Here is a 26,835-nt window from a genome sequence, read left to right on the forward strand (position 1 = left end):
GTTAAACACTTCTTATTGGATTGGCAGATAGTATAAAGCAAGTGGCGGCACGGCACGGTGGCTCAGTGGTTAGCATTGCAGCCTCACAGCGCCAGGGACCAGGGTTCAATTCCCGCCTCAGGCAACTGTCTATGTGGAGTTTGCACATTCTCCCCATGGGTTTCCTCCGGGTGCTTTGGTTTCCTCCCACAATCACAAAGATGTGCAGGTCAGGTGGATTGGCCATGTTAAATTACCTGTAGTGTTAGGTGCATTAGTCAGGGGTAAATGTAAGGGAATGATCCTGGGTGGGTTGCTTTTCAGAGGGTCAGTGTGGGCTTTTTGGGCCGAAGGGCCTGTTTCCACACTGTATGGAATCTAATCTAATTGAAAAGGAGTCAACATCTGATTGGCCCAATAGCACAAAATAAGTAACAGTTACCCATTATGGGCCACACCACATTTCCCACCCACAAACTTAAGCCAATCCATCAATTTCTTTCAAAGAGTTGACACAGACGTGTTGAGATAAACAGCCTCCCTCACAATGTGTGGCCTTTATAGTTTGGGTTACAGACAATGTTGAGACTCCCATGAATTAAATATAAATTTAGGTTAGATACCTCATGGCTATTAGTGGAATTCACACGTCTTTATTTAAGGATGGGTCAACACTAAATATTAAAGTTTCTGGACTATTTCATACTGGACAATAGGGAAGAGCAAGACTCAGTTTGTGGCACAAATTGTCATTATCAACTTCCAATTCTATTATAATAGCCTCCACTATCCAAATTAAACAAGGCCTCAGAAGTGTTAACCAGCAACACAGGATGTGGAATCAATGCGTACGTGTGCTGCAACACCCATGTGTTCTTCATCTGCTTATAACATCAATGAGGTTGTGTGCGCAAAGCTATTCGAACTGTCTGTTCGGCTAGACTGCAAATCAAACCTGGAATCTAGCTGCAAAGCTTCCAATAACCAGAGTACTCAACCTGTTCAAGTCAAAGCGAAGTTGAACAGAATTGTGAGCAACAATACCTCTCGACCTGATGTACTCAATGTATTTTCTGCTCGCTTTGAACAGAAGGTTAATGAAACATTGTCATCTATCACATCAGCCTGTATCCATGGTCACTGCCGCAGCCTCTGGACCAGTCATCTTGAGAGTAAACCCATGAAAAGCAATTGGCCTCGGATGGAGTCTCCAGCCTTGCATGCAGATCTTGTGCAGACCAGCTGTGGGTGTATTCACAGACATCTTTAGCCTCTCCTTACTATGATCTGAAGCCCCCACCTGCCTCAAGAAGACCACCATCATCCTGGTGCCAAAGAAAATCCATGCACATTACTCAATGACTACCACCTGGTGGCTCTGCTCTGGCATCCACTGTTATGAAGTGCTTCGAGAGTTTAGTAATGGCTCCACCCTCCAAGATTGCCTTGATCCTTTGCCGTTCACCTACTGTCACAACAGGTCCATGGCAGGTGCCATCTCCTGGCCCTACACTCAGCCTGAAACATCTGGATAACAAGGATACCTACATTAGGCTCCTACTTAATGACTACAGTTCCCCTTTCAACACCATAATTCCAAACAAACTCATCTCTAAACTCCAAGACCTAGGTCTCAGCTCCCATCTCTATAGCTGGATTCTTGATGTCCTGATCCATAACTGCAATCAGTAAGGATAAGTGATAAAACCACTTCCATCATAATCCTCAACACCAGTGCTCCACAAGGCTACATACTCAGCTCCTTACCGTACCCTTTATACACTCACGACTGTGTGGCCAAATTCCATCCCAACTCCATTTACAAGTTTGCTGGTGACACCACTGTTGTAGGTTGGATCTCAAACAGCGACGAGACAGAAACCAGGAAAGAGACTGAGCGCTTAGTGGCATGGGGTAAAGGCAACTATCTCTCCCTCAATGTCAGCAAAACAAAGGAGCTGGTCATCAACTTCAGGAAGTGGAGTGGAGGACACTCTCTGCATCAATGGGGCTGAGGTGGAGATGGTTGAGAGTGCCTAGTTCCTAGGAGTTGATGATCTGTTCTGGTCCACCCATGTTGGATCAAGAATGCACAACATTGTCTGTACTTCCTCAGGAGGCTAAGGAAATTTGGCATGTCCACAAGGACTCTTACCGATTTTTTTATAGATGCACCATAGAAAGCATCCTATCCAGATGCATCACAGCTTGGTTTGGCAACTGCTCTGCCCAGGACCACAAGAAACTGCAGAGATGTTGTGGTTCTGTTCGCCGAGCTGGGAGTTTTTGTTGCAAACGTTTCGTCTCCTTTCTAGGTGACATCTTCAGTGCTTGGGAGCCTCCTGTGAAGCGCTCCTGTGCTGATTCCTCTGGCATTTATAGTGGCTTGTCTCTGCCGCTTCCCAAGAGGCTCCCTAGCACTGAAGATGTCACCTAGAAAGGGGACGAAACGTTTGCAACAAAAACTCCCAGCTCGGCGAACAGAACCACAACAACGAGCACCTGAGCTACAAATCTTCTCACAAACTTTGAAAACTGCAGAGAGTTGTGAACACAGCCCCGTCCATCATGCAAGTCAACCCTTCATCTACACTTCCCGCTGCTTTGGGAAAGCAACCAGCATAATTAGAGATCCCTCCCACCCCAGTTATACTCTCTTCCACCCTTTTCCGTTGGGCAGAAGATACAAAAGCGTGAAAACAGATACAAATAGATTCAAGGACAGCTTCTTCCCTGCTCTTATCAGACTTTTGAATGCACCTCTCAAATGTTAATGCTGATCTCTTGCTCTGTACCTTCTCTGCGGGTGTAACACTGTTTTCTGTACTCTGTTCCGCTACCCCGATGTGCTTTGTATGGGCGATCTGCCTGTATAGCACGCAAACCGATACTTTTCAATGTATCTCGGTACATGTGACAACAATAAATCAAACTCAATCTAATTCAAAGTTAACCTGAGAATCAACTTGCTAGATATTTAACTCTAAGAAATCTCGTAACTTTCTGTGCACCCTTTGCTTTATGAGACCCTTCCTTCACTGTTAAAGCCCCAATGCTATTAACAAATCTATGGACCTGCCATTTAGAAGACCAAAACTTGTAAGTCTGAGAGTAAGATAGCTGTAATGTGTTGAAGTGCACTGTTTTTATCTGTATGCAAACTTTGTGTACGCAGATGCCTATTTGAAATTGAATGTGTGATGTTGCATTTTCTCAAGGTGAAGGCATTGGTAGAATCTTTGGGCTAGTAATCCATAACTCAAAGCTAAAACTCTGAAGTTGTGGGCTCAAATTTTAAATTCAATAAAAATCTGGGATAAAGAGCTAACCTAATAGCAACAACTAACCACTTTCCATTGTCGTAAAAAAAAATCTGGTTCACTGGGTGTTCTTTAGCAAAGCAAATCTGCCATCTTTACTTGGTGTAGCCTGTATGGGATTCCTGATCCACAGCAATATTGTTGATGCTTAACTGCCCTGTGGGTAATTAGGGATAGGCAATAAATGCCCATATCCCATAAATGAAAAGGAAAGGAAATAAACATTGTCGTGTATGAGGACAAAACACTATGTGCTATTCCTGCACTGGAATAAGAAGTTGGAGTCAGCGATTTCATCAAAACTTGGAGATGCAGATGTTGGACTGGAGTGTACAAAGTTAAAAATCACACAACATCAGGTTATAATCCATTAGAACATTACAGTGCAGTACAGGCCCTTTGGCCCTCGATGTTGCACCGCCCATCTAACCTATTCCATGTACGTCCATATGCTTGTCCAATGACGACTTAAATGTACTTAAAGTTGGCAAATCTACTACCATCACAGGCAAAGCATTCCATATCCTTACTACTCTCTGAGTAAAGAAACTACCTCTGACATCACTAGCTTCTGGAAGTCAGCGCCCATTCTGCCATTGGTGCATGTTCATAACTATGTGTCTTCGCCATTCTCAGTGCTTCCATGGCCCACCCCCTATCCCTCAATGCCTCCGCTCTCACTCGCTGTCCTGTTCCCTCACTCATGGAGAATTGTAAGCAGGGAACAGGATGGTGGGCAGGAAAGAGGCAGTGAGGAGTCTGGAATAGAGTAGCCAGGGATGTAGTGAAACGGCAGTCTAGTGTTGGGAGTGACATTACCACTAGTCTGACTGTTCCCTTTGACTTTACCTCAGCTACACTGCTGACCTTGATGCAAAGGTTGTGGTCTGAATGCCATCTGTATTTGGTGTTCAGTGTTCCAGTCTGGAAGGGAGCCACTAACCTTCAGTTCTTCGGAAGACCTCCACCAGGCACTCTGCCTCTTGCTGGATGAAACTCTCTAGTGTCTTGGACCCTCTCCCGAAATTTCTCAGCGTCTTGACAGCAAAGTTCCGTAGCTGCAGTGAGCGGTGCCCATTGCTGCTGGCGATACCTGGAAGTGCAGAGAGTCAGAGAGTGTGGTTTGATTTAGATAGGTAAAAGGAGGGGAAAGGGGTCTGTGAAACATTGAGGGGATGCATTCCATTCTCTCCTGCCCCTTCAGCAGGCCAAGCTTTTGATTTGGTTTTCTAGACTTTAAGAGGTCCCTCACTGATGTGACAGGGTCCAAGTGCAAGAATCAACATGTATTACCTTTCCCTACAGTGTGCACTTCCACACTGGCTTGTTCACTCTCAAGCCTCACATCAGAGTATGTTAAAGGTTAAGGAGGCCTGGGTTAGCCTCTGACCTTTCATTTGCGACCGCTGGGTTCAAACTCACTGTGCTGGTGGCCATTATGGAGATTGGTGGGAGTTGTGTGTGTCAGTATGTGTGTTTGGTAGAGATTGGGTTATATCAAATTTGCAGCACAGAACCACACCATACACCCAACTCACGTGCATTAGTGTTCTTATGGTGGTTCACCTCAGGTTCCCTTTCATTTAATGTAAGCTCACCCAATCAGTATAACACTCTATTCTTTTCCTATATGCAAGCAATTTCCACTAAATATTGCTCTAAAGGGTGGGGAAGGGATAAGGGTGTGGTGGTAAAAGTCTGAATCCGCACATTCTACTGCTACTGCTCAGTGCGAATACTTTTATCATTGGGAAACTAATGATGCAACAATATGCTCCTGGCTATAGATTTTATTTTCACTACTCAGCCACTTTCATAATGGATAATGCCTGTGCCCACACATGCATCAATTTTTCAACCTGCAGTCTCCAGGTCACTGACTACTCATCAAGGCAACATGGGAAGGCTGAACTATAAGGTTATTGGGAAATGACAAAAAAAAAAGAGGGGGGTGTGGGAGGGGCAATTTGAATGGAAAAGGAAAAGAGACATGATCAAACAAGAAACTGAAAATAATAAAGAGAGGAAGTCGGAATTTTTGTTTGTAATGATGTTGGGTTACTGCAGTGTGATTGGAATGTTCTAAGCCATGCCCAAATTTCTGTTTGCTTAATGTTGCCATGAACCTGTTTCAGGCAAAGATTAATTTCACTCCCACAGCATATTAAGTGGAACTGGAAATACATCAGAAAGGGTGGCACTACTGAATTACAAGGTATCTGGTCGATGGAAGACGAATTAAAGGCACAATCCTCATGGAAACGGAGGCGGAACACAAGATGTAGCACTTACAGAAATCTACAGGTATGAGGAAAGACTTGGGGCTTAACTTGTCCCTTTGTTCTTACCATATCCATTTGTGACCTTCCTGATTGATGGGACTGTTCCTCTGGCTCCAAAATCATCTGCTCGATTGACTAAAGCTTCCTTCACGGTTTCATAGCCACACAACACCACTGCAGGACGTGGTCCAAGCCAGACAGTGAACACAGAACCATATTTCTTGGCCAACTGTAACAACCAGGAAATGGGAATTAATTTCCGTGAGATGAGATGTGCAATCCAAATAACTGTGGCTGTTTGCAAATAAAGAAAAGTCCTTCGTGAACATATGTACTTGCTTGAGGGCAACAGGTGTGCTACGACCCTCCCCCACCCTCGTCTGACTGAGCACAATATTGGTAAATCTCAAGCCCACTTCCTGTCCCCTGGAAGTCCTTCCTGCAGAAGTTTGACAGCACCAAGAATAAACCAGCCTGCACTGCAACCACTCACCGAGGCTGCTTTGACAAACCGAACCCATTGGATGAACAAGGGCAGCAAGTGCATGGGATCACCAACACCTGCATGCTCCCCCTCCAAGCCACACCCCATCCTGAACTTGGAACGATATTGCCGTTCCTTCACTGTCACTGAGAACCAAAACCCCAGAACCCCTTCCTAACAACACTGTAGTTCTCTCTGTGGCACATGGGCTGCAGCAGCTCAAGAAGATGGCTCTTCTCAAGAGCATTGAAGCTGAACAATAAACGCCAGCCTGATCAGCAACATCCACATCTCTGGAATGAATGCTCGTCACTTGCAGCAAATTGACCTTTGCCATGGTGAACTGATGCTCTGCTTCATTGGGTGAGATATTTTCATCAGGATCCTGTGGCAGTGCAATTGACTGAGCAAGTGGTTTCAGACTCGGTTTGAGAAAATCTGTGGTTATGTAATAAGTGAGGAAAACAATCCTAAGCATTAAAAGCTATAGCCTTGCCCCATCAAGGTATCTGGTAAAGAGACCACCTTTTTGTTAAAATTCATTCACAGGCCGAGTGTGTTGCTCGCGAGGCCAGCATTTAATGCCCATATTTAATTACCCACCTCTAATTACCCAGAGGGCAGTTAAGAATCAACCACATCACTGTGGGTCTGGAATCACACGTGAGCCAGACTAGATAAGAATGGCAGTTTTCTATCCTAAAGCACACTAGTGAACCAGATGGGTTTTCTCAACAATCAACAATGGATTCATTGCCATCGGTTACACTCTTAATTCCAGATTCTTATAGAATTCCTAATTCCACCATTTACCATGGCTGGAGTCAAACCCAGGTCCTCAGGATCGAATTGAATTTATTGTCATGTGTACCGAGGTATAGTGGAAAGCTTGCAAGCAATACAGGCAGATCACAGAGTTAAGTCACATAATTAAGTAAATAATAGGTAAACAACAGCAAAAACATAAACACAGGTACATTACCTGGTCTCTGGATTAACAGTCCAGTGATTGGTAATATACTTGGCCATTCCCTCCCCATTGAAGCAAAGGAAAATATGTAAAAATATTTTAGTTTACTGGACGCTTATTAGTTGCTATTTCTAAAGCATTTCTTTGACAGAGTTGCTGCCACAGTATACTGTGTAGCAGAAGGAGGTAAGTGGGTCTTAGATGTCCTGACTATCAATTTAGGCAGGATGTTGAGTCCTGCTCAAGGGGGCATTGGGTATGTGCCAGCAAGCAGTGCTCCTTGAAATACACTGGGCAGACCCTGTCAGGATCCCTGGGGACTAGAAGCCAGATTTGTGTGTTGATGTGATTGAAGTGGAGGGGAGTGGCAGTGGGGCAGAGAGGGGGAGGGAAGGGGAGAGAGACAGAAATTCCCAGAAATTCTGGGGCTCGTAATTTTCATCAGTTGTACTATAGAAGGGCTCCGGTCTCTGGGTAGATCTCAAGTGTTGGCTATGGATATCAATTGTGAATAGTTTCTTTCTCAGTTTTCCTTGTCCCCCAATTAATGATTGAAGCCATTGGATTGAAGGATCCCTGGTTTATAACCTTTGCATAGTTTTGTGTGTTTGAACCTCATGGTACATAGTGGAAATTTGATTAGATTTTTTTAGATTAGACTTACAGTGTGGAAACAGGCCCTTCGGCCCAACAAGTCCATACCGACCCGCCGAAGCGAAACCCACCCATGCCCCTACATAACACTACGGGCAATTTAGCATGGCCAATTCACCTGACCCGCACATCTTTGGACTGTGGGAGGAAACCGGAGCACCCGGAGGAAACCCACGCAGACACGGGGAGAATGTGCAAACTCCACACAGTCAGTCACCTGAGTCGAGAATTGAACCCGGGTCTCAGGTGCTGTGAGGCAGCAGTGCTAACCACTGTGCCACCATGCCGCCCACTATTTGCTCACCTTCAGCCCTGCCCTTCAAACCCTGTACACATCTGGAAGACCTCTACAAGGCTTACTCCATCCTATGCAGGTATTTCGTGTCATGTCAGGTCAACATGGTGACCTGACCATCTGAAGTTTGATATACATCAAAATCCCTTTGAACAATAAGCCCGGTGGAATATATTCACAACTCAAATTTGGAGTCCAAGCAAGTAAAACGATATGGGGATTGGACAGGAAACTGGAGTCAGGTAGTAGATTGGCCATGATGTTACTGAATGGTAGGGCAGGTTCTTGAGGGGCTGAACGACCTACTTTAACTCTCATATCCTACGTCCTGAAAACCTTATTGATCTCAGCAGAGTTGCAATATCTGGGCCTCAGGATGTTAAGGTGAAACTGTTTGAGATCTCTCTCCTCCTGTCTTCACTTGATATCCAAATACTTCTAGTGGGTCTCAAGTTGAGTACAGAGATCTCCAGCAGCCCCAAAGCGGGCAGCTAGCTGTTGTCAGAGTGCGCATCAAAAGGAGGATAAGCTGGAGCGAACTGCAAACAGCCCCAACATCTGCAGACCATGCTCTTGAGTTTACTTGAGAATAGAAGATCAAGGGGCAAACCAATTGAGGCACTTAAGATGATTAAAGGATTTTAAGATGAAAGAATAGTGTGTGAAACGATTTCGTCTGTAGGCAGCAATCCAAAAAAAAAAGCTGGATTCTCAAATTCGAGTTAGGCAATTCAACATTTCTTCGAGTAAAAAATGAGGTCTGCAGATGCTGGAGATCACAGCTGAAAATGTGTTGCTGGTCAAAGCACAGCAGGCCAGGCAGCATCTCAGGAATAGAGAATTCGACGTTTCGAGCATAAGCCCTTCATCAGGAATCCTGATGAAGGGCTTATGCTCGAAACGTCGAATTCTCTATTCCTGACCAGCAACACATTTTCAGCAATTCAACATTTCTTCACAACATTTCATCACCTGATCAGGCACAACCACCTGATGAAGGAGCAGCGTTCCAAAGGCTAGTGCTTCCAATTAAACCTGGTGTTGTGTAATTTTTAACTTTGAAAATTAGCAGAACTTTGAGAATGCTTGTGTGTGGATCTGTATAGATAAGAATACTAATAGATAAGAATAGATAAAAATAGATAAGAAAATCTGTGACATTCTCACAGCCTTGCAAGTTATCTCATCCTGTCCGAATGCCGGTGACACTTGCATGACTTTGCAAGTGGTCAATATGCTTCAAGTTTGCAATGTGTAATGGCCAATCACCAACTGCCATATAGCAATGTCTAATACATTTTATCATCATGCATTTGTTTTGTGTCTACAACATAATTCTGAAGATTAGCATTGCACACACAAAATGGAGTTGTGGGATTTTCTCAAATGGCCCATCCTATACCTTGAGGTATTTGGGACCTCCAATGGGATGTGGTACCATGTAAGGGTTGTTTGAGGTAGTTCATTGTCCCCAGTCCTCCCTTGTCTTGGACCTACTGAGGAGACAAGTTGAAATTTACTCTCAGGGATATACACTATATCAACCATCAACTGTGGCTGGAGGGCTGTTGACTCGGTGAAAAACATTCTTTGATCTGCTCAAAATGTGTTGGTCTTCCTATGCAAAGAGTTGTCCTCGACCAAGTCTTCCAGACTGGCACCATTCCAAAGTCCAAGATTACATGTTGAGGAACACACTAAGCTTGGGCCAGCCACTCAGAGGCATAAGGGGGAAATATCAAAGGTTTCTCAGCCACACTACACTGAAGAATTGGAAATGATAGAACCCCCTTGGACTCTGTGTCTTACAAAGATTGTACATTGCAAAACTAACAAAAATGTATTGAGGTCAATTGTAATGCAGCATGGTGCACAGAGGAAAATGTTACATTTTTTGGACTTCCATAGTTTCACATTTGCATTGTCTCCACCCGAGGGCTGTTTACCTGACATGGAATGGATTTTTAAACTTCTGAATCTTCTACAATTCTATTTAGGAGATCATCCCATATTTGGGACAAGTTAAATGTAATTACACAGTACGCGAAATTCAAGTTGAAATGTGTTTGCAAATTTTAGGAATAAAGTATATTTTTGGGTAGGAAAGTTGTCGAGTATACACTAAGAGTATTCTGAGATAAAAGGTTTAAAGCAGCTATACTTGGTCCATTGTAATTATAAAGACCTTAGGAAGCTGATATTGATACACCACCCATGTTCCCTCCACATTGCGCGGTTGCGCATGTGCAGCCCTCCAATGTTCCGCATACAGCGATCAACAACATCCTGCCAAACACAGCATTGACTTCCAATTCTGAACGTTGCTGGCCCATTTGGAGGCCCACACGGCCAATGAGAAATTTAGAAGGAATGCTGTTTACCACCACCACCTGCATGTCCCACTCCAAACCACACACTAACCTAACGTGGAACTATTTCATCATTCCTCCACTAACACTGGGTGAAAATCCTAGAACTCCCTCTTTAGGCACTGTAGGGGCCTCTGAACCATACGGACTGCAACAGTTCAAAAGGACAGCTTACCACTTCCTTCTCAAGGCAATAGAGGCAGGCAGAAATGCTGGCCCAGTCAGTGCAGCCCACATCCCGTGAAGAATCTACTCCTTCTGAAAACTAGAGTAGAATTCCTCACCTTAACTCACAGTGTGTCAAATCAGTAGAATTGGTGGAGCCAATGTAACATAAATAGTAACCCTTTCAGAACCATTAATGTATGTAACAAAATGGTTATATAGCTGCTTTTCCCATTGAACTACTTAAAAGCAGTTGCAGACAAACTCCAACAAACTCCACAATCAGGATTGATCAATCTCCTTCGAAGTACCAATGACGCCACCTCTCCTTTTGCCGGCCTTTGGTCCACCATTGATGGCCATGTCATATCTGCTGCAATCATGGAAGAAATAGCACTGAATGCCTCCTTCATTGACTAAGGTACCCAGAGACAGAAGTCTGATTCATGGATTTGGATGTGTTTCAGGTAAACCTGACAATTAGAGATTTGCATTCCTGACCTGAAAATGATTCAGCCAATTCGGGAAGGACTAAAAGTTCTGAAAATACTAGTCCCAAACTCGGGTCAACCATCAGGTGCTCTAGTTTACTAGTCATAGGGTCACAGAGATGTACAATTTGGAAACAGATGCTTCGGTCCAACTAACCAGATACCCAAAATTAATCTAGTCAGCATTTGCCCATATTCCTTTAAATCCTTCCTATTCATATACCCATCCGGATACCTTTTAAATGTTGTAATTGTACCAGCCTCCACCACTTCCTCTGTAGCTCACTCCACATGCGCACTACCCTCTACATGAAAAAGTTGCCCCTCAGGTCCCTTTTAAGTCTTCCCTTCTCACCTCAAACCTAAACTTTCTGGTCTTGGACTCCCCCACCATAGGGAAAAGACCTTGGCTATTCACCCTCATGGCTTTATAAACCTCTAGAAGGTCACTCCTCAACCTCCGATGCTCCAGGGTAAACTGCCCCAGACTATTCAGCCTCTCCCTATAGCTCAAAACCTCCAACCCTGGCAATATTCTCGTAAATCTTTTCTGAACCGTTTCAAATTCAACAACATTCTTCCTACAGCAGGGAGACCAGGATTGAATGCAATATTCCAAAAGTGACCTAATCAGTGTTCTGTGTAGCCGCAACATAACCTCTCAACTCTTATACTCAATTCTCTGACCAATAAAGGCAAACATATCAAATGCTTTCTTCACTATCCTGTCTACCTTTGACTCCACAGTCAATGAACTATAAACGTGCACTCCAAAATCTCTTTGTTCAGTAACACTCCAGGACCTTACCATTATGTGTACAGGTCCTGCCCTGATTTGCCTTTCTAAAATGCAGCATCGCACATTTATCTAAATTCAACTCCATCTGCCACTCCTCAGCCTATTGGCCCATCTGATCAAGATCCCTTTGTACTCTGAGGTAACCTTCTTCGCTGTCCACTAAACCTCCAATTTTGGTGTCATCTGCAAACTTGCTAACCATAACTCCTATGTTCACATCCAAATTATTTAAATAAATGATGAAAAGTAGTGGACCCAGCTCCGATCCTTGTGAAACTCCACAGGTCACAGGCCTCCAAGCTGAAAGACAGCCCTCCACCATCACCCTCTGTCTTCTACCTTCCAGTTCTGTATCCAAATGGCTAGTTTTCCCTGTATTCCATGTGATCAAAACATGCTAATTAGTCTACTATGAGTAACTTTGTCGAATACCTTACTGAAGTTCATACAGCTCACATCCACCGCTCTACCCTCATCAATCCTCTTTGTTACTTCTTCAAAAATCTCAATCAAGTTAGTGAGACACGATTTTCCAAGCACAAAGCCATGTTTACTATCCCTAATCAGTCCTTGTCTTTCCAAATACATGTGCATCCTGCCCCTCAGGATTCCCTCCAACAACCTGCCTATCACCGATGTCAGGCTTACTGGTCTATAGTTCCCTGGTGTTTCCTTACCAACTTTCTTAAATAGTGGCACCACGTTAGCCAACCTCCAGTCTTATAGTACCTCACCTGTAGCTATCCATGGTACAAATATCTCAACATTAGGCTCAGCAATCACTTCCCTAGTTTCCCACGGTGTTCTCGGCTACATCTGATCATGTCCCAGGGATTTATCCACCTTTATGCATTTTAACACGTCCAGCATTTCCTCCTCTGTAATATAGAGATTTCTCAAGATGTTACTATTCATTTCCCCACATTCTCTACCTTCCATGTCCTTACCCACAGTAAACACTGATGCAAAATACTCGTTTAGTATCTCCCTATCTCCTGCACTTCTACATATGGACGATCTTTAAGGGGCCCTATTCTCTCCCTAGTTACTCTTTTGTCCTGAACGTATTTGTTGAATCCCTTTGGATTTTCCTTAACCCTATTTGTCACAGCTATCTCATGCCCCCTTTTGGCCCTCCTGAGTTCCTTCTAAAGTATACTTCTACTGCCTTTATATTCTTCTAGGGATTCTCAAGCTCTCATGTCAATACCTGACAAGTGTTTTCTCATTACTCTTGACCAAAACCTCAATTTCTCTAGTCATCGAGCATTCCCTACACCTACCAGCCTTACCCTTCACCTCAGCAAGAACATACTGTCTCTGGGCTCTTGCAACAACACAACCACTATTTGTGGGTAAGTTCACTTCCCACAGTTTTATTGCTAGCAAGCACAATCAAATATGTCTTACATGCTCCACTTTACCTCCCTAAACCTCTGTATCTCCACCTTTAATGGAAGTAAATGTTGCCATAGTCCCTGGGACGAAAGGTTGCTTTTTCAGATTAACAATCTCAGGCAGGTTGATAAGGCAGGGCCTTCTTGCCTATTACAAGGTGTCATTCAGCATTACAAACCAGCCATCCAACCAACCAAACTGACCCGTCATTCAGCATTACAAACCAGCCATCCAACCAACCAACTGTGGGTGGCACGGTGGCACAGTGGTTAGTACTGCTGCCTCACAGCGCCTGAGACCCGGGTTCAATTCCCGACTCAGGCGACTGATTGTGTGGAGTTTGCACATTCTCCCCGTGTCTGCGTGGGTTTCCTCCGGGTGCTCCGGTTTCCTCCCACAGTCCAAAGATGTGCGGGTCAGGTGAATTGGCCATGCTAAATTGCCCATAGTGTTAGGTAAGGGGTAAATGTAGGGGTATGGGTGGGTTGCGCTTCGGCGGGTCGGTGTGGACTTGTTGGGCCGAAGGGCCTGTTTCCACACTGTAAGTAATCTAATCTAATGAAACTGACTTATGGAAGATGGCAACTAAAGCCTCCTTTTTTTAAAAGGTTCATTCATGGGATTTCACTGTCTAGTTCAGTATTTATTGCCCATCCCTAATTGCCCAGAGGGCAGTTAAGAGTTAAATACATTGCTGTGGGTCTGGAGTCACATATAGGCCAGACCAGGTAAGGATGGCAGTTTCCTTCCCTGAAGGACATTAATGAACCTGGGGCTTTTCCAACAATTGACAATGGATTCATGGTCATTGTTAAGCTCTTAATTCCAGATTTTTTTTTGTTGAATTCAAATTCCACCATTTGCCGTGGCAGGATTTGAACCCAGGTCCCCAGAGCATGACCGGGGTCTCTGGATTAACAGTCCAGCGATAATACTACTAAGCCATTTCCTCCCCATTAAAGTCCATCATGGGCCAAAAGTGACACTGGGCCCTATGCACCTTAGTGCTGTACCAGTTGTGAGGAGTGAAGGCAGTGTGGAGCTATTTGAGTCTGGAATGTTCCTGGGGTGTCAGGTTCACTGTCACCTTTAGTCCATGGTGGAGTTTCCAAATGAGGCATAGAAAACTCTGAGTATGGGCTCTGAATACAAGATTAACTTTGTCAAGTTTACAAGCATTGCCAAGATGGAGCAATCATCATTTGAAGCCTAATAATATAAGATTATATTATTAAGGATAAGATTGCAGAGTACTTGGAAGTGCATGGTAAATAGGGCAGAGTCAGCCTGGCCTTGGCAAGGAGAGATCATGCCTGACCAACCTGTTACATGTTTTTAAGGAGGTAATGAGCAAGTCAGACTAGGGAGATCAATGGACATGATCCATTTGGATTTCCAGAAGGTCTCTGACAAGGTCTCACACAGGATACTGCGAAATAAGATAAGAGTCCATGGTATTAGGGGCAAGATACTGGGCATGGATAGAGGATAGGCTGTCTGGCAGAAGGCAGAGAGTGGGGGTAAAGGGGTCTTTTTCAGGATGGCAGCCAGTGACTAGTGGAGTTCCGGAGGAGTCAGTTTTTGGAATCCTAACTATTCACATTAGACATTAACAATCTGGACAAAAGAACTGAGGCTGATGTTACTAACAGATCAACACATCTCAAGCATGTTGATAAGGCAGGGCACTCTATGTGGGCAAATAAGGAGCAGATGGAATACAATGTAGGAAAGTATGAGATTATGTATATCGGCAATAGGAACAGAGGCATAGATAATTCCAGATGAGGAAAGGCTTTGGTAGTCTGAAAAACAAAGGGACTTGGGAGTCCTAGTTAGTTGAATACATTAGCATTCATTTCGAGAGAGTGAGATATTAATAGCAGGGACTGAGGCTGTATTAGACAATGGGAAGATCACATGTAGAATATTGTTAGCAGTTTTGGGCCCCTTGCCTAAGGAATGAGGTGTTGGCCTTGAAAGGAATCCAGAGGAGAAGATGATAAGAATTATCCTGGGAATGAAGGACTTGTCATTTGAGCTGTGGTTGAGGACTCTGGGTCTTCAACTCAGATGGAGTTTAGGAGGATGAGGGAGGTCCTCACTGAAACTTGCAGAATGCTCAAAGGCCTGGATGGAGTGGACATAGAGAAGATGTTTCCACCAGTAGGAGATGGTAGGACCCTAAGGTCCAGCCTTAGAATGAAGGGACGAACCTTTAGAACTGAAGGGGAACTTTTCCAGCTCGGGATTGATGGGTCTGTGGAACTCATTGCCACAAAAGGTTGTGGCGACCAAGTCGTTGAGTGCATTTAAGACAGAGATAGACAAATTCTTGATTGGTAAAGGGATCGACTGTTGCAGGGAGAATGCAAGAGAATGGGGCTGAGAAACATACAAGCCATGGCAGAACAGACCTGATTGGCCAAATGGCCATTTCTGCTCCAATAGCTTATGGAGACAGATTTTGTCCTGCTACATTGAGTGTAATTTCTCAATATCCAAATTTTGCGCATTTTCTGCTGTGTCAATCTTCAATCTTCCTGGGTGATTTGGTAGATGGGGAGATGTAAGCTGTTTAGCTTAGAATTTGACAGGGTTTGCAGTTGTTCTTTAACCTAGCAATAGTTATGTATAAAGGATTCATTTAATTTCTTTCCTATCTCACCCTAATTCTTTGCACTTTTACTCATGATGATCTTCTGGACTCCACTCAACTGGCCTTTCTTCCTCCCTGAGTCGAGACAATGATTGTCATTCTGCTATTGGACTACGGAGAGACTGGAGGTAAGCTGATTCCTCTGCTCTACTGGGCATACAAACATGCTGAGGTGGTTTATTTCCCAAAGAAGCTGGCTCCAGGGAAGCACTTCAGAGGCTGACCAGAAGGGCAGCCATTGAGTTTGAACCCTATCTGGGATCATAAACATGAGTCATGACAAGGGGGCTATGTCATGCACAAATGAAGACCTGAAGGCTGCGGGTTCAGGAGCTGTAGACGTTGATGGTGAGTGGAGCGCCCACACACCTCCTCCTTCTCCACTGATAACCATAGGTATGTACAAGGAAGGAGGATCCAAGTACCCTTTCCCACTGTTGGAAAACACTTTTTAGACCTGGACCTTTAATTATTGTATGAACACCCCCCATTTATCTCTCCACCCTGGAGGCTTCCTGCCTCTATTCCTGATGAAGGGCTTTTGCGCGAAACATCGATTTTCCTGCTCCTCGGATGCTGCCTGATCTGCTGTGCTTTTCCAGCACCACTCTGATCTAAACTCTGTTTTCCAGCAACTGTAGTCCTCACTTTTGCCTCTAACAACCTTTGCTAGCTCTTGGTATGGGTAATGTTAGTCTAGTGGTAATGTTACTGAACAAATAATCATGAGGCCAAGCTAATGATCTTGGGCATGATTTCAAATCTCACCTCAGCACCTGGGACTTTGTTTTATAAAATCAACTTGCTTTGACAACTCAGGACTTGTATCCAGAGTTTCTGGTCCAGACTACCACAGCACCAGAAGAGCCCTTCCCTTATTACTTGGAAGGATTAATCATTATTATAATAGCTTTGAAATTGGAAGCTTCTCTCAGTAATAGTGACTGATTAAACTAATCTGATCAACTCGTGTTTTGTAGAGAAGGAAAGCTGCTGTCCTTATCAGATCTGCCTATAGCTGACTCAAGACTCAGAGCAATTAGACTCTTAACAGCTCTCAAGTGGCCTAGTAATGCACTCAATTCCAGGGCATTTAGGACTTTTCCCACGTTCTGTAAAGCAGCCCGCATGAAGTTTAAACAAAATTGTTAGTGCAACATAATCTCCAACAGAACTGGTTCTAGTTTTTGTCAGATGTGAGCTGACATCCACACGCACCCCTCACCCTCACCCACAACACACCTCATCTGCTCCTGCTATTTCAAATCAGTTTGTGTGTCACCAATGTGTTGTCTGTAGAATTTAATAAATATAAATCTATTTATCCAAATGGCAGTTTTTCTTCAACGGATCTCTTTTGTCCAAAACCTTTGGTTGTTATTTGATCATTTGTAATATTTAAAAAAAACAGCTGGGGTCCATCTGAAAACCACCAGGGAGTTTTCAGTTTATACAGTGGAAAAGTCCCACCAGATGCTCAGGATAAATAATATTTGTTCAGGAAAACAAATAATCATTTATTGCAGGGACTGTAAATGCATGACTCTCAAAATCCTCAGATGTTGCAACCGTTGTGAGGCAGTCATTGAGACAATTTGAGGTTTAATGTTTGAAATCAGAAAGTCATACCAATTGTTGAATGACGGAGTGTAGAAGGAAACTATTCTGCTTATTGTCTGTCACTGAGACTGTTACTGATTAGTCTCAATTCCAGTGGTTTTTCGCCATATCTCTGAAAATATTCTCCTTCAAGTATTTATCTGAATCCCCATTGAAAGCTGTCACTAAATCTATATTAATTTCAGCTAATATCTGAGTGAAAATAGAGAATGGAATCTCTCAGTAACAACATTTTGTTAATCATTTATTCATGCTTCTGGCATCTTGCTTTGCTAATCTTACCTTTTCTACCTTATCAAACACCAAACATAAATGACTGGCTGGAACACATCCTAAGGGTGTGAAAGACATCGACATAATGGATGTGCTCTCTTTCTTTCTACCTTTTAGAACATAGAACATAGAACATTACAGTGCAGTACAGGCCCTTCAGTCCTCAATGTTGTGCCGACCTGTGAAACCAATCTGAAGCCCATCTATGCTACACTATTCCATTTTCATTCATATGTTTATCCAAAGACCATTTAAATACCTTTAAAGTTGGCGAGTCTACTACTATTGCAGGCAGGGCATTCCTTACCCCTACTACTCTTTGAGTAAAGAAACTACCTCTGACATCTGTCCTATATCTGTCACCCCTCAACTTAAAGCTACATCCCCTCATGCTAGCCATCACCAGCCGAGGAAGAAGGCTCTCACCCTATCTAACCCCCTTTATTATCTTATATGTCTTAATTAAGTCACCCCTCAGCCTTTCCTCAGAAGACCTTCCAGTGTTCTGTTTTTAACCGACCCCTTTCTCTTTTCCTTTTCTCTTTCCTCGTTGTCAACATCTTTCTCAATCCATCTCTTCCTTTGCTCCCTGTGCCTACTGATTTTAATGTTATGAGTCATCTTTCTTTCCTTCACTCTGTTCTATCTTCTTCTTTTTTCTTCTTTCCCAATCATGTCTTACTCTTTCTTCTCTCCTCTATCTCTTCCTACCTCCATCAGCTCTTGCCTTACTCTCTGCTCATCTTCTGGATCTTCCAAAGTGTCTAACATCTCAGTTTATGGGGTAGATATTTCCCTGTTGCTGATGCATCTTAATATATTGTGAGAATGGGTATATCCAGTCAGGAAAATTTAAATATACCACTGCGGAAAGTCTGATGGTTTATTCATTAGAACTGATTCCATGGCCATTTGGACCAAACCTACCACAACATCGGATTTTACCATAATTGATGTTTTGATGCAACAGCACCACCACCCCCAGCCCTCAAAGAAAGAACAAAGAAAAAAAAACTTTACAGCCCAGGAACAGGCCCTTCGGCCCTCCAAGCCTGAGCTGATCCAAATCCACTGTCTAAACCTATCGCCCAATTCCTAAGGATCTGTATCTCTCTGCTCCCCACCTACTCATGCATCTGTCCAGACACACCTTAAATAAATCTACCGTGCATGCCTCTCCAACTCTGCTGGCAACACGTTCCAGGCACTTACCACCCTCTGTGTAAAGTACTTTCCGTGTGTATCCCCCTTAAACTTTTCACCTCTCACCTTGAATGCGTGACCTCTCATTATTGAATCTCTCACCCTGGGAAAAGCTTATCTCCATCCACCCTGTCTATACCCTTCATGATTTTGTAAACCTCAATCAGGTCCCCCTTCAATCTCCTTTTTTCTAATGAAAACAATCCTAACCTACTCAACCTCTCTTCATAGCTAGCACCTTCCATACCAGGCAACATCCTTGAAAACCTTCTCTGCACCCTCTCCAAAGCGTCCACATCCTTTTGGTAATGTGGTGACCAGAACTGTACACCGTAATCTAAATGCGGCTGAACCAAAGTCTTGTCCAATTTTAACTTGACCTGCCAGCTCTTATACTCAATACCCTTCATTCCCCTACCTTTCTGAATCCACAACAATTCATGCTGGAATTTCAAGGCAGACAACATTTCAATAAAAGTACTCTTGGCTGCACATAGACATTGTAAGCCATCTGTTTTGCAATCATTTGAAGGTGAATTCTTTATTTGGCTTAAAGTTATGTTGATGAGGGTGTATACATGTTTGATCTGTTCAGTTATTCAGTTTTAACAGAGGAAGCAGGAGCTACAACTAATTGGAATGACTGCCCCTCAGCCAAGAAGCACTAAAATTTGTCAAAACAACTTCTCATAAGTGTACTATTGTGGATGCAATAGTGGCTCATAACATTGGGATTCCTGTGATGGCTCCTGTGGCCGAGCAGCTGGCGAATGTTCCAGCTCAGTTGTAAAAGTGGGTCAGTTGTGACAGGTGATCATCTGACTGTGGGAGAATCATCAAGTAATTTTATCTTCAGAGATGAAAGTTAGCTCTTAAATCATGCCAATCCTGAATGCCCTTCAGAGGGGACTGGAACAGTAAGGAGAAAGAGAGAGGACAAGGAATTAGAAGATGGAGAAAGGAAACAGTAGCACTGAGGCCTGAAGAAAATTTGAGCGAGAGGCAGTCAGCTCCTGTCTGACACCCCAGTTTTTATTTTTGCTGAGACGAGCTGGTTGGAATCCACCTCACCCTTACATTGCCTGAACCCTTTCGCTCAATATACACCATGACTATTGACACTGCATTCACGCTATTAACATATAAGAACCAGGATATAAGATTTTTTAAAAAGTCTGAAAAAGTAACAAACCTGGCGCAAGAAGATCAATGAAACACTTATTTGTTAGCTGCTGGTGGAATTTCCTGTCGTTTGTAAACATTGACTTTGCTGATTTGTATGTTCATCAAGCATTTCCTGTTAGCCTAAGATAGTAAACTCTTGTTAAGCTATTTAGCAAAAGCTGAGCCAAGTGTTCCTGCTTTGCTGGTGCCCTTTAATAAAGAAGGACGTGAGGGTGGGAGTACTTCATTAGCAGGTACCTGAACCTCACAAAGTACAGCAAACCCCAGATATATTTTTGCCAATGCTTCTCAGATATCTTCCTCCTGCTGTCTTTACTAGTGCGCTTTTATGCCAAGTTGAAAAGAAGAGGCATGGAAGGTGTGTCATGCTCTGCTGGGTGGATGATGGCTCTATACCCCAGGTTTTCTGGAATTCTGGGGATTGATGGTGGCTTTGTGCAGCAAAGTAACTAAAAAAACATCACATTTAAACAACGGCTTTAAAGTTATAAGACCCCTCCAGTGCTTCATAGGAGCATTTTAAAATAAAATATAACAGAGAATCATGTAAGGAGAGCAAAGAGGTCAAAAGGTAGGCCAATTGGCCCCTCAAACCTGGTCTGTTATTCAATAGGATCTGATTGTACCCTCAACTCCACTTTCCTGCCTATCCCCATAATCCTCAATTCCCTTGTTGAGCAAATGCTGTCCTATATTCAATTGCTCCAACTTCCACTGCTCTTTAAGGAGGAGAACTCTACAGAGTGATGATTCTCGGAGAGATAATAATTCTGCTCATCATCTGAGTCATAAATGGGAGACCCCTAATTTTTAAATTGTGTTTTCAGGTTCTAGACTGCCCAACAAGAGGAAAATATCTTCTCAGCATCAATACTGTCAAGTCCCCTCAGGATCTTCCATCTTTCAATTAATTTGCCAGTTACTCTTCTAGATTTGTTCCAGGTGATAAACCCTAGGTGATAAATGCCAGGTGTAGTTCTGCTGACATCATTTTAGCTGTAGGGACTAGTTTTAACACAGAATACCTCTCTCTCACTGACGCAAAGGTAAAACATGCACATATTTGCTTGCTTAGCAACCACATCTCTCAGTCCCTCTAAGGATCTAAAATATATACAATGATTAATGAAAAAGCACGCTGTTTTATCTCACAACAAACAATTTTATGTGACTGACAAACATTCACAAGTTCACATACAATGATGAATGCTGAGATTACAGGCTCCAGAATAGTGACTATTCCTTTTTGTTGCAATGGAATGCAATCAGTCACATTTGGATTCCGAATGAGTCACATGTGGCTAGCTCACGGTTAATACACTGGACAACACGGTCACATCATAGTCAAGGGCTGTTACAGACAGCAATTGATAAGGAATGTTGTTTTTTTTTTCCCCAGAGGAAGTTGACTGGACTGGAGAATATTAATTATGAGGAAACATTGAATGGGCTTGGATTTAAAGAACTTGGAAGTGTTGTAGGGCAGAGGAGGCAATGCAGCCCATTGTGTCAATACTGGCTCTTCAAATGAGAAATTCACCTCACTCTTTTCTCCCACCTTCGCCCCCCTGTAACTCCAAAAATTCTTCCTCTTCAGATAATAGCCTTATTCCCATTTAAATGTGTCAACAGAACCTGCCTCTACCACACTCCCAGGCAGGGCATTCCAGATGCTAACCACTCGCTCTGTCGAAAAGCCTCTCCTGAAGTCCCTTTTCTTACTTGTGTCAATCACCTGAGTCCGTTCAATCTTTCCTCATAACTAATATTCTCCAGTCCAGTCATAATCCTTTGGGGAAAAAAAGACTAACATTCCTTATCAATTGCTGTCTGTAACAGCACTTGACTATGATGTGACCGTGTTGTCCAGTGTATTAACCATGAGCTAGCCACATGTGACTCATTCGGAATCCAGATGTGACTGATTGCATTCCATTGCAACAAAAAGGAATAGTCACTATCCGGGGCCTGTAATCTCAGCATTCATCATTCCCTTCACAAATTTTTACCTGTCCACTCTGGGTCCAAATCTCTCTGGTTTTGAATACTTCTATCAAATCTCTTTCTCCAAGGGGAACAGTCCTAACTTCTTCAATCTCTCCTCTTAAGTTTCTCTGACACTGGAACCACCTGGAGTTGAGAGTGTGTTGCTGGGAAAGCACAGCAGGTCAGGCAGCATCTGAGGAGTAGGATAAAGGGCTTATGCCCGAAACGTCGATTCTCCTGCTCCTCGGATGCTGCCTGACCTGCTGTGCTCTCCCAGCACCACACTCTCGACTCTGATCTCCAGCATCTGCAGTCCTCACTTTCTCCTAGAACCACCTGGATGTTGATGCATGACCTTAAAACTAACACTGATTTTCGTAAAAATCTATCTGGATCATTCATGCCCTTCAGGGAAGGAAATTTGGCATGCTTACCTGGTCTGGCCGACATATGATTTTTAACTGGCCTCTGAAGTGGACCTAGCAAACCAGTCTGTTTAACGGCCATTTTGGATGGGCAACAAATACTAGTAACGTCCACATCATATTAAAAAAGAATTTTAAAAATCAATTTGTGGGAAGTGGGAATACACTGCGAGGTGACTTGTCACCCAACATAGATATAATGGGCTGAATGGTATCCTCCCATACTGTACATTCCTATTCAAGGGCAAGCCATTTTTCTCCTCTGTGGCGGGGGGTGGGTGGAGTACATTTTATCCTATGCTCCTGCTGCTACAGGTGAGCCTCACATAGGTATCAAGAGAATGCCAACACCCGCATATACAAATATGCAAACAAAGTACGAAACAGGTCATAAGAAACACAGAACGCAGAACAAGTTACACGGTTACCATAAAGTTTGCTCACCTTCATCAGAGATTGATCAGGGGCTCTCTTGTCTATCTGCAAGGCATTCCCTAGGAATGGGAGAGCGGGAGGACCTGGGGGGAGCTTGCGGTATATCAGCTTACTCTTCCAAGAGCGCACAAGCAGCAGCACAGTCAGTAGAAAGGCAATGAGAGTCACTCCAATGGTGCTAAAATCCATAGCAGTCCAGGATCAGTTCGTAATGGGCCCTTGACGCACCTTTGAAAGCTTCAATGCTCTTGCTCAGTTCTGGACCCAGTTGTGGTTTACTTGAGGAACAGCTTGTGTTTAAACAAGCATACAGGAATCTGCAACTGTCTTGCAATGCACTGTGCATCTTTATATGAATGAAAACTCCTCCCCTGCTGGGGGTGGAGACAGTTTGCACCCTGAATTACAAAGCCCTGTGCCAGTGAGTAATGCTATGACTCTTAAATTTGCAACATGCTGATTATTTTTTGTGTAATAGCTGAATTAAACTTTCACCCTCTCCTGCCCCAATTCTTAGTCTTTGACATCAGCTTTATTCTGCTGATGCTGCATGACTGAGTAGGAGGCCAGTTCAACTCTTGAGTCAGAGGGTTGTGTTTCAAGTCCCACTCCAGGACTTGAACACCTGAATCAAGGCTAACATTCCACATACCACTGAAAGATTGCTGTTCAGCTCAGGTCCTTCATTTAAACCACGGCCCGTCTTGAATAGGTGTAAAAGATTTTGACTACTCTGAAGATGAGCAAAGGAGTTACACCTAGTGTCCTGGGCACTACCCACCCCTCAAATAACATTACAAAAAAGCAGATTGCGTGTATTTTTGTCACACTGTTTGTGGGAGTGTACTGGAGGTAAAATAGCTGCTGCATTTTCTATATTACAACAGTGACCATTAGCTGTGATTGCGAAAGGTGCTACACAAATGCAAATCTTTCCTTTTTATTGCCTTTTCCACCAAAGGGTCACTGAAGGCCAAATTGCTTGCCCAAGTGCCATAGGTAGCAAACTAGCCATGTTATAAATGAGGGATAATAGCAGCTATTCACTAGCCTTCTGTTTCCCCCTTTTCCCAGCTTTTTTACTTTATTCATAACATTTGTACAATGACACTATGAAACATTTTGACTTGAAGATTGCTGGAAATGCAATGAAATTCAAATTATTCCCATACAGCATGTTCCACTCTGAGGTGCCTCAATATGAATTTAACCCTGTTAATAATAACAACATATCAATCATACAGCCAGAGAGCAACATTGTTTTTTACACAATGAGGGACTGACCAACTCGTTGGTGTCAATCATGACCATTATCAGACTGGGCAATTGCTAGGTGGCAGTCTTATTTTGCATATCTCCTGACTGAAGCTAACATTGGTAGACATGAGGTAAGATGCAAAGTGACCTGGCTATTTGCTGCTTGCTATTTCCAAAAGAACATAACCTACTGAGTTTTGAGAGGATTTGTAGCTCAGGTTGAGGTTCTGGATGTAGGTTTGCTCGCTGAGCTGGAAGGTTCATTTTTCAGACATTTCATTACCATTCCAGGTAATATCTTCAGTGAGCCTCTGGACGAAGCACTGCTGGGGGTGTTTCCTGCTTTCTATTTATATGTTTGGGTTTCCTTGGGTTGGTGATGTCATTTTCTTTGGTGATGCCATTTCCCATAATGATGTCATTTCCTGTTCTTTTTCTCGGGGGTGGTAAGTGGGATCCAAATCAATGTGTTTGTTGATAGAGTTCCGCTTAGAATGCCATGCTTCTAGGAATTCTTGTGCGTGTCTCTGTCTTGTCCTAGGATGGATATATTGTCCCAGTCGAAGTGATGTCCTTCCTTTGGGCGGCACGGTGGCACAGTGGTTAGCACTGCTGCCTCACAGCGCCAGGGACCTGGGTTCAATTCCTGCCTCAGGCGACTGACTGTGTGGAGTTTGCACGTTCTCCCCGTGTCTGCGTGGGTTTCCTCCAGGTGCTCCGGTTTCCTCCCACAGTCCCAAGACGTGCGGGTCAGGTGAATTGGCCATGCTAAATTGCCCATAGTGTTAGGTAAGGGGTATATGTAGGGGTATGGGTGGGTTGCGCTTCGGCGGGTCGGTGTGGACTTGTTGGGCCGAAGGGCCTGTTTCCACACTGTAAGTAATCTAATATAATCTTTACATATGTAAGGATACTAGTGAGAGTGGGTCATGTCTTTTTGCTGCTAGTTGATGCTCATGTATCCTGGTAGTTAGTTTTGGGTTTATCAAACCTAAACATATAAATAGAAAGCAGTGCTTCGTCCGGAGACTCACTGAAGACGTTACCGAGTATAGTGACGAAATGTCTGAAAAGGAATCTTCCAGCCCAGCGAGCAAACCTACATCCAGAACATAACTTACTCCAGTCAACGTGTATCTGTGGGACTTAAATGAGGGTCCACTTGCAACTTGTTATCTTCCCATCTTGTTCTCTAATCAACATCTTGTGACCATGCTGTCCCTTTAACAAGGTTATTTTGTCATTGGGCTTTTTTCAAAGAGGTCGTAAAGGCAGAGGTGCCGAAATGTCTACTTTAACATTGGCAAGGGAATGGCCAGTTCACTCAGTTCAGGTTTTTTCTCGGCTGGTTTAGTTGTAACAGTGAGAAGCTGTTGGTTGAGCTGTAGCAGAGAAGCTGCTGCAGTCCAGAAAAAGGTTGCAGGCTTCAGCAGTTGACTCCTGGCTGACCTTTCTTCCTCAAATCTCTCCTGCCTGTAAGAAACTGTGTTTGAATTTACCTTTTGCCAAGGGGTGTGTTTATGGGATGTTACGAGAATTGGAAATGCTCCTTGGTTAAGTTGCTGTGTCAGGTCAGTAAAGATTTCCAATAATTAAATTCTAAATTCCGCTTCCTTTAGTTTGTGTTTCAATTGTAGTGTTTTGTTTAAAGCCGACTGGTTTTACCAGCTGCATCCTACCTGGAATATCCACCTCACATCTGTCTTTAAAATAACGACAAGTTCCAGTTTTGGCTACCTTCTTAAAATATTTGGAAGGGGGTCTGGCCTGCTCTATTACAATTCCTGATGAAGGGCTCCGGCCTGATACGCTGATTTTCCAGCTCCTCGGATGCTGCCTGACCTGCTGTGCTTTTCCAGCAACACACTCTCAATCTTGCTTCATAACAACATTCAGATGTGTTATAACACAGCCCTGGATTTAGCAGGTGGGATCTGAATCAGACCGCCCAGTCTAGGGGTAGGGACTCTACCTCCACACCACAGGAAAGCCTATTGTTATGTGCTCTAAGTAGTCTCTTGCGTTGAGAACACCTGGAATTATCCTGACCCATTACAACTGCTGCATCTCCCATAGAATTGCCCACCCTCCAAGACTGACCTGGTATTCCCTTGACACAAGAAGCACCTGAGAAACCAAGTTTTATAGCGACATTTAAAAAGAAATGTAATTATCTTCTTTGAATGTTTCTGTCAAGTAATTATGAAGTGTGAGAGACAGGAGAAGAGGATGTAAATGGGGTGAGCCAACAGGTCAAGCGATGAAAAGCTTCCAGGAATATGTCAAAATCACAGCTTGGAACATTGGTCTCAAATACCATTTACCCACAGCATTGCTGGAATAAAAATGATACTTTCAGAATATCAATTTAAGAAGTATAAAAGTTGACTCTCTAGCCTTGTGAATCAACAGCAAGGCTACAGGTCGGTATCACAGTGTGGTCACCTGAAATTTAGAAAAGTCAAGAGCAGATGGGGCCATTGCTTTATTGATTCCATTGAATTTCTGATTGTTTGCCTCTTTAGTTCTCTCTGCAAATTCTCACACTGACATCTCTGTGTTTGGCCTTATACCTGGCTCCGGTGA

The 26,835-nt window shown here is 43.5% G+C and overlaps 1 protein-coding gene across 1 annotated transcript in view; it reads right to left on the reverse strand.

The window, feature by feature from the left end:
- The window catches only part of LOC132836798 (cytochrome P450 2C42-like), a 42,285-nt gene extending 18,981 nt beyond the window's left edge, over window positions 1-23,304 (reverse strand). The window contains exons 1-3 of the mRNA XM_060856268.1: window positions 23,002-23,304; window positions 5,648-5,810; window positions 4,243-4,392 (exon numbers count right to left, since the gene is read on the reverse strand). Of these exons, the coding sequence (XP_060712251.1) occupies window positions 4,243-4,392; window positions 5,648-5,810; window positions 23,002-23,181 (493 nt within the window). The 5' untranslated portion in view covers window positions 23,182-23,304. The remainder of the gene's footprint in view (window positions 1-4,242; window positions 4,393-5,647; window positions 5,811-23,001) is intronic.
- Window positions 23,305-26,835: the final 3,531 nt, after the last annotated feature.

The sequence above is a fragment of the Hemiscyllium ocellatum genome, chromosome 47 (assembly GCF_020745735.1).
Source record: "Hemiscyllium ocellatum isolate sHemOce1 chromosome 47, sHemOce1.pat.X.cur, whole genome shotgun sequence".
Lineage (NCBI taxonomy): Eukaryota > Metazoa > Chordata > Chondrichthyes > Orectolobiformes > Hemiscylliidae > Hemiscyllium > Hemiscyllium ocellatum.